At 22.7% G+C, this 9,276-nt stretch overlaps 1 protein-coding gene across 1 annotated transcript; it reads right to left on the bottom strand.

Moving 5' to 3' along the window:
- Positions 1–3,673: 3,673 nt before the first annotated feature.
- Positions 3,674–6,548, bottom strand: Bma-srsx-21 (Uncharacterized protein; the record flags this gene model as incomplete). Its single annotated transcript, XM_043078278.1, has 5 exons — positions 3,674–3,864; positions 5,108–5,258; positions 5,340–5,445; positions 5,932–6,107; positions 6,396–6,548. The coding sequence occupies 5 exons, from the start codon at positions 6,546–6,548 to the stop codon at positions 3,674–3,676; spliced, it is 777 nt and encodes a 258-aa protein (XP_042934212.1).
- Positions 6,549–9,276: the final 2,728 nt, after the last annotated feature.

Raw genomic sequence — 9,276 nt, forward strand, 5'->3', positions numbered from 1 at the left:
TTTTCATGTAATTATTTCAGTTCATTTTTATTTATTTAATTATAAAAGCAAATTGATAAAATATTGACATTTACCAAATAAAAATCAGATTTAGTTAACATTTAATCCTAAAAATGACAGCAATATAAGTGACATAACTTTGATTACATTTAAATAATTTATTATTAATTTCCGATTTATTAATCATTATTGCTAATAAATCAGTAAATCTAGTTAAGAAAAAAAAAGGAAAAAAAAAATGATTAATATGTGATTGTAACTGATAAATACATAAAAACAATTGAAACATAAGAAAACTCTTTTTTTTTTTTTCTGTTTTAAAAAAAAGTAAGTTGATGGTTTAAATTGAAATAAGATTGATTTCTCTGTAGAAGGCTTAATTCAAAGAGTTATACATCAGTTTCTTTTAATTAAAGTTATCAGAAAAAATGACACAGAATTGTCGTTGTGATTTGATTTTGATCACATATTCGTTATCATAGAGACTGATAGTTGGAAATAATTTTAATCTCTCAAATTCAAAATAAATAAATGTTATGTTTTTCTGTTATTTGTTTGTCATACTGTGGAATGTGTGTTACAAATTATAGAGAAAAATAACATTTGCTTCGTTCCTTTGATAATATATTGGTTTGTACTAAAATTTAAAATGGAAGATAAACTTTAGAAAAACAGAAAATTGAGTATATTAATTATAATGATAAAGATTTTCATTTTCGATATTTTTTTAAATGAATACATAATAAGTAATAATACAAAATTATAAAATTCCAAAATAAAATACAAATTTAATAGGACTATAAAATTTTAGTTTTATCGGATTAATAAATAAATTATTATCAACAAATTTTTTAATAAAAATAAAAATAATTAAAAATAATAATAATAAAAAAATAAAAACATTAAAATAAAGTTGAATATAATTATTGGCAGCATTTTCCTATATAACAAGGAATATAGTATGAAATTAATAATATTCATTTATTACCTAATAAATCTTAACTTATTACTACCATACTTTTGATAAATAGTTGAATCAAAAATAATTAAATATAAAAATAACTATGAAAATTTTATATTTAATTAAAATTTTATGAGTAATTAAACATCCCATATAATTAAGAAGGTGAAGCGAAGCCTTTTCTAAGTTAAAAACAAATAATAAACAATCAAATGATACTTCTCTCTTCTCTTCATTTCTTTTCCTTCCTTCCTCTCTCTCTCTCTGTCTTTTACAGAGTGAATTTCTCTCAGTATTCCTCTTTTTTTTTTTTTTAAACTGCAATATAATACATAGTTTATTGATGTAAAATAGTAAATATTATTGTTATTTGTTCACTACTCTTCAAGTTGATAAATGAAATGATTAAATTTATTAGAAATGATAATATTAATGATATGTTGCTATGAAAATAGACAAGGAATGATATCTTTTGACAGGTACTTCTCTTTGTAATCTTATTTTGAAATGTGTATTACATATTTCAGAAAGATTCTCAATATGATTAATTAGACTAAACTATGATTGTAATTCATTAAGATAAATAAGCATTTCATTATTCACAATCCATTCAAAATCGAAAATATGTAATAAACATTTTGTTTTCGCTTTTAATGAATAAAAATATTTTAATTATAAATTATTTGTTCATAAAATCAAAACGAAAAAAAAAATGAGTTCATTTAAATGATTTTGTGTTTTTTTTTTTTTTTTTTTTTTTTAAATTTTTAGAAAATTTCTTCAGAGAGATTAAAAATCAGACAGAAATTTTTTGATTTTTAATTTTAACATTATCAATAATTTTTTTTTAGCAAAATATTATGATAATTAAAGTAGAAAATTAATAATATGCTATGGATGACTTTACTTTTTAATTCTTTAAGAAATAATCTAAAATTTAAAAAAAAAAAAAAAAAAAAGAAAGAAATGAAAGAGAAGCAAATATTTCACGCTTAAAATATAATTCGGTATGCATTTTGAATTATTATTTTGAAAATATTAAAACAGAAATATTACATAAAATAATGCTATCATTATAAAATATAAAATAAATACTTTTTTGATCATTGAAAAACAAACATTATCAATTATCAATAAAAATAATCCTTATCAATTTTTTCAAATTTAAATTCTTTTATCACAAACAAACGTTTAGTATGGTAGATAACGTGAAATGAAAGAACAAAAAGGATAACGTACACGGAATAACGTGAAACAAAAAAAAAACATTACGTGCACGGATTGTTAAGCACAACTGATTAAGAAATCTTTTAGCGTTTGTTTGACGTTAATTGATTAATCAAAGTTTGATTAAATTATTTTTTCAAATTCATTTAACTCATTTATTTTTGATTGCTTTAGTGATAAAAATGATAACAAAAAATTATTACTTCAAAACTTTATTTTGTGAAAAATTGTATTATTAAGTGGTAACAGTGTTAATTGATAATATCCAATACTAAATCTTGATGCAATCGAATTTTTTAAATGATTATATCAGTAAAAAAAAAAAAAAAAAAGTCAGAATGAGCTCTCTTAAATAAAAACTTTTAAAGATATGATTGTATGATTGTAATTTATGCAAATATCATTCACAAATATATTTTAAGACAGCACACTTTAGATCAGTTTTGTTTAAATTAGAAAGTTAATGAAATAGGCTTTTAAAGTAATTTGCTAGAAAATTTTAATATTGGAAGAATGTCACATCTATCATTTGACTTGAAATTTGACATCAGTAAACCAATCAATCTAATTAATCAATCGATCAATCATTTAAAAACTTTTTTATAAATTAGACGAATAAAATTAATTGTGAACATCAGTTCGGTAATAATAAATTTTCAATTTTCCTTTTTACATATTTCGCTTCAGAATCAAAAATTTATATCTTTTAAACTATAAAATTGATTTAAATGTTCAAAGCACATTAATATTAGAAATATGATGATATCTAGATGAATCAGAAATTCACAACCGTATATGATTTATTAAAATTTTGATGATAAGCCTATTAATAGCTGATTAATTGATAATAATGAAATATGATAAAGCTTATTTCATATTTCTAGCATCTAGCAGATAGTTTATGATACTATTTCCCTTACATCGATAGCAATAACTAGAAAGAACTCTTACTTTAAATGATATCTTAATGAATTTAAATCGATCAATAAATGATAACTTTTAGAAATTGTCTTAAAACAACTCTTTATAATAATTATTAATAATTATACCTTTTATCAAATATTCGATATTATCATTTTAATGTAAACTCTTATCAAAATATCCTATATAAAAATTTCAAGAATAACTGATATATATATAAATTTAAGAAATTTTTGAAATCATCGATGAAACCATTTATGCTTTTTTGTAATTGTTGCTATCCTTTCTGTAAATCCAACAGTTGCACCACAACGGATCAAATGAAGTTGCTCGAGAAATTTTGTTCGATAAGTATGACTTCGCCAAAACAATATGTAGTAATTGTTGCCGTAGTTAAAGAGTAGTAAAAGACATAAATAAGATGATATGTCTCCCTGAGAATATTTTAAGAAATTAATATGTTTTGTTTTTAGAAACTGACTGAAAAAAAATAGTTTAAAACTTAGTTAAAAATAATAACTGAAAAAAAAGTAAACCGAAATTTTTCCAATTTTTTTTTTTTTTTTAACTTAATAGTTTAGAATTATCAAATTTAGAAAAACAACTTACAGTGGTTTCTGTTGAAACAGGTAGTAAATTGACGACAAACAAAGCAAAAGCTGATAGAAGTGAGGTCAAACAATTAGCAACCATTGTTATAAGCATTGAAGTTGTAAATTGATTTTGACGCTGATAAGCGGCATAGTCACGTTCATCTGCAATTGATGATTACTTTCGAGAACGTCAAAATTTACTGCTAGCATTTGAATTCAGTGAACTCAACATGATTAATTTAATTGAGATTCTGTAGTAAATGTACCAAAAAAGTACAACCAACGGGATATAATTACTGTTATAGGTGCTACGTTTACTTACTTACGTTAAAATGCAAGTGTAATTAAACTTTGCTTACGCAGTTTTAATCAAGGTGTATAAAATTAATGTATTTTCAAACATTTCCACTTTAATAATAAAAGTGAAATGAAGATATATTCATAGAATAATCATTATCTACCACAATTATTCGTATTTTCTTTCTTTTGTAAAACAGAGCAAAATGCGCCTTTCTTTTGCGCTAAGAAAATGGTATCATTAATTATTGTCAATCGTTTACAAACATTTAGCATAAAATCATTTCATTAACTACTTTTTTCCATTCTATTTCTGCTGACTTTTATGATAAAGTGATGATACACGTTTGAATCACGTGGAAACAGTCACTTTCAACTTACGTTGAGTCATCAAAGAACAAAAAAAAAAGTTTATATCAAAAAAGAAGTTTAACAAAATTTGACAGAGATAAATGAAAGAAAAAAAAAAATCTTACTCATTTGCGCTCATTTCTAAAATTAGCTTTTATTAGAATTATTTATTTTTGCTTACAGTAAATTAATTCAAATATTAATCTATGATCTTAAGTGTGACAGCTTTGACAAATGACAGTTTTGACAAATGAAATATTTTCCAACAATTGTTTGAGAGCAATAGTATCAATCAAATAAAGTATCTCAAAATTGAATAAGAAAAGTATCTAATGTTTCGCTGGGAAATTTAGCTATCACAAAATTAAAAGAGCTAAATTTGATTACTTGAGAAAGATGACAGATGACAGGGAGAGAGGTGAAATTGAAAAATTATTACTCAATTTGTTGTTTCTCATCATTTCACTAATCAATTAGAAAAGAAATTATTCTTTTATATAAATTTACAGTTTTATGCTATAGTAGTGACTTACTGTTGGAATGTTTAGAAAGATCAAATAAGAAATTGATAAGCTAAAGATAAAAGAATATTGCTAGCTGATCTTGTTATCACAAATATCTTACAGTTATTGAGAATCTAAGCAATAGCAATAGCAAATTGAATAGTAAGGATAGCATTTTATCATTTTTATTTCTTTGTTTCAACAAATATTATCATAATTTTTCATCTTTCTAATTTTATGAACGAGAAGCGTACGTATTTCACGTTGCTTTCCAACATTCCGTAATAAGTAATAATCGATAACATTAATGATAAAAACAGCCATAGCTATGCTAACAGAGCCATAATTCCAAATTTCCATTAGTATTGGTGAGTAAGCCATTGTCTGATCGCATGGTTCTACAAGCTGAAAATAATTAATTAAATTTATATCATTGGCATTTCATTTTTATTTTTAAATTTTAAATTTTTTTTGTAAATATCATACATTATCATTGGCAAAGAGAAAACCAGCAATAACAAATAGAGTTGAATAAGTAAAGCCAGTGCCAATAGCTAAGGCAATAAAAGGTGTACTTCGTGCTGTTCGATATCTAAAATAATACAAAATTGTTTTGAATTTGTCATTGAATATTTTTTTCAGTTAATTTTTAAAATTGAAGAATGTAAGAATTTTTTTTCAGAGATTTGAGAAAAAAAAAACTGTAAAACTATTAATATTTCTGATATTTTTCATTCATACTGTCAACATTTTTGTTAGTTTACGTTAACATTTTCTGAATAGTTAGACAATCAATAATATAATCAAGCAGAATGATAACATACTTTGTAATTTGTTATCAAGAATACTTACTTTAAACGTAATTTTTTTATCAAGATTACCTACTTTAGGTGTAATTCTTTTATCATGAATATTTACTTTAGATGTAATTTTTTATCAAAAATACTTACTTTAGATGTAATTTTTTATCAAAAATACTTACTTTAGATGTAATTTTTTATCAAAAATACTTACTTTAGATGTAATTTTTTATCAAAAATACTTACTTTAGATGTAATTTTTTATCAAAAATACTTACTTTAGAGGTGATCGTACCGCAATAAAACGATCGATTGCAAGAAATAATATTGCAACAGATGACATATTGAAAGAGTAGCAATATAAGAAGAGTGAGTGATAACAAGTGATTCGTTTCATGATTGCTTTATTAAGAAATATTTCAATTGCTTTCTTCCATTCGTGTATTTCGCTTATCTACAAAAAACAAAAAACATTTTGATTAGATAAGGATGAAATTATCATTTATGCAATGATGATAAATGCTTTGATAAGGTCTAATTCATGATAAGACAAATCACTTGAAATAGTCAATCATCTCATCTATGATATAATTCTACAGTATTTAGATGTGCTTATAAATATAAATTATTTATGTGCTTCATTGAAATATTATAGAATCATATATTTATCTTTCTACTGTGTCCATTCTGAAAATCAGTTTATAATATTTTAAAAAATAAATTCTCGAGAAAAAAAAATTACAAAGTCGAGAAATGCAATAATTGCTAATAGTATACTATTCCGATTCCGTAATTCTTTAAATTTCCAAGTAGCATAAACCAAATTCAAATTACCAAACATGCCTAGAATTAGCAATGGTACCATAAATACTGCTACCACTGTTAAATTGTTCATCTTTTTTTTTTTTTCCTGAAAAATGTTACTTATTGAATTTATTTAGCCGAATTAATATTATTGTCAATCAACAGATATACATATCAAATAAATTATGCGAAGAATTTTCAAATTTTCAATTTTAGATTATTTTTTTTTTCTTCTAATTACACTTTTGTTTGATATCTTTGTGTGCAAAAATTTTTTTGCAAAAGATTTTTGCAAACAACTTGAAAAGATGAAAATAAACAATAAAATGGCTGAATATTATTTTGATATAAACTGTATTTATTTGAAAGTTAACATATGAGTAAAGATAGTCATATAATGATATCAAGAAAGCTATCAATCATTTTGTTTATCAAATTTTTTTCCAAGAAATGTTCCAATACTCCATAAATATATATAATTTATAAGTACTCCATTTCTTTCTCATTCTATTGAGCGAGCAATTTTGTGGTTGATTTGATTATCAACCAATTAAATTACCTTATTTTTAATTCATTTTGGATATGTTTTCATGAACATTTTATTTCAAAGTTAAGATATGAGTAAAACTAGCCATATAATGATATCAAGAAAGCTATAATTTTTTTTTTTTTTTTCAAACTTCACTTCTTTGAGTCTATTAATAACCATAATTTCAAACTTATTTGAAGATTAAATAAAAACTAAAAGAAAGATTTTGAAATTCAGCAATAAATCGAATAATTTTATCAGTGAATCACAGTTGTGTTTTATTTTTTTTTTAATTATTTATTTTCTAAATTGCTATAAATATCGCTTAATAAATATCAAAATTAATTCTATTCAGAAAAGAAAATTATTCGAATGAATAAAAACAAGAATTTAAGTTGTTCAATATAAACTTAAAATTATTAAAAAAAAAAAAACTGCAATTATTTATCCAGAGAATGAATCCTTGTTTCTAAAATATTTTTTTTACAAGATATTTTTGAAAATAAAATATATAGTATAATATGTAACAAAAAATAATTTTGTTATTCTAAAATTTTTCAAGTAAATCTGATTTCAATTAAATCATTATCAGTTACATTTCAAAGTTACATTTTATAATGATTAATTATCTAATAGTATCAAAAAATCATTAAAAATAAAAGACTAACTGCTTACCGTAGTCAATTAAGAGAGAAGAGGAAAAGGAGGGGAAAAAGAAGAGAAAAATTCTCTGTCAAATGACTTATGATGAAAGGACAAAGGTGTGTAATTCGTTAAATGTGAAATGTTGTTTTCTTCATCAAAAAACCGATGAATACACTTTTATTTATATTATTTCTTTATTATTATTATTCTTGTCCAACCCACTCTAATTAAACGATAAATTCAACTTTATAGTTAATATAATGATATTATCGAAGATTATGCAGGATGTGACAGAGGATGACATTAATTAACAGCAATAATTAATTAATCAATAAGCATAAAATTAGAATGTTTTGTCATTAAGAAATGCAGAAGAATCGATTCGTGTTTTTGTTACTTCATTTGTTATGTTATGCTAATAATCTTAGATATAAATCTAGAAGAAACAGTAGTTTTGTTGTTTTTAATTAATTTTGTGTAATTTAACTTTTAATATAATTTTACTTCCATTAAATTGTAAAACAATAATAAAGCAGTAAAATATTTGAATACAAATAACTGAATTGAAAATGAAAATAATGAAGAACAGAGCAATTAATTTTACTTTTAAAATATAATAACAAGAATAGGATTGATTAGTGTCTTCGAAACTTTAGGAGAATTTAAAAAATGAGTGCGGTGTTTTTTGAAAGTAATAAAAAAATTTGTCAAAAATAACAAAATTATTTTGCTTATTAAATTCAAGAAATGTTCCAATATTCCATTAATATAGAATGTGTAAATATTTAATTTTCTTCTGATTATATCAAATAATTTCGTGATTGAATTGATTATCAATCAGTTAAATTACTTTGTTTTTAATTCAACTTGGATATATTTTTAATGCACATCTCATATTTGCCATATTTAAAAGCATTTCAAAGTTTGGATATGGTTAGCAACACAGCTTTATTAAGAAAGCTATTTTTGCTTTTCTAATTTTATTAATAATCATAATTTCAAATTTATTACTTACTTCGGCTCAGTAAATTACGAGAAAAAAAAATAAATTAAATTAATTTTTGATTAATAAATTATGCGAAAAAAAAAAAAAAAAACTAAACGTAAAGTTTTAAAATGAGTAATGAAAGCTTGAAATTATTAAATTAGTACCTCTTGTAGTTATAAATTGAAGAGATATTCGTCATTACTTTTTCAAAAGCTAAGAAAAGCAGAATTAAGACACTTTCCCATTAAGAAAAAGAAAATAAATGTGATAACAGTTATCGCTGGTGATCATTTTTCTATTTTTCATTTCATTAAAGTGATGCAAAAAGTAGCAATTTTAGGTCTCAAAGATTAACAATGATAATTGTACTCGGATTTGTTTTCATTAAAAAGAAAGCACAATCTGAGTTTCGATAAATTCTATAAGTGCATCACTTTCGATGATAAATTTGATGTCATCGAAATGTTAAATGAAGTTGAAGTTGTAACTCTTTTGAAAAAAGTTTGCAATTTTAACACTTCGTTTAATCACTTGAATCTTATTCTGATTCATAGTAATTAAAATTAAAAAAATTGCTATATGTAATTGATGATGACAGTGATGAAATAATAATAATAATAATAATAATAATGCAATGATGATGATCATAATAATAAT

The sequence above is a fragment of the Brugia malayi genome, assembly GCF_000002995.4.
Source record: "Brugia malayi strain FR3 genome assembly, contig: Bm_v4_Chr2_contig_001, whole genome shotgun sequence".
Classification (NCBI taxonomy): Eukaryota; Metazoa; Nematoda; class Chromadorea; order Rhabditida; family Onchocercidae; genus Brugia; species Brugia malayi.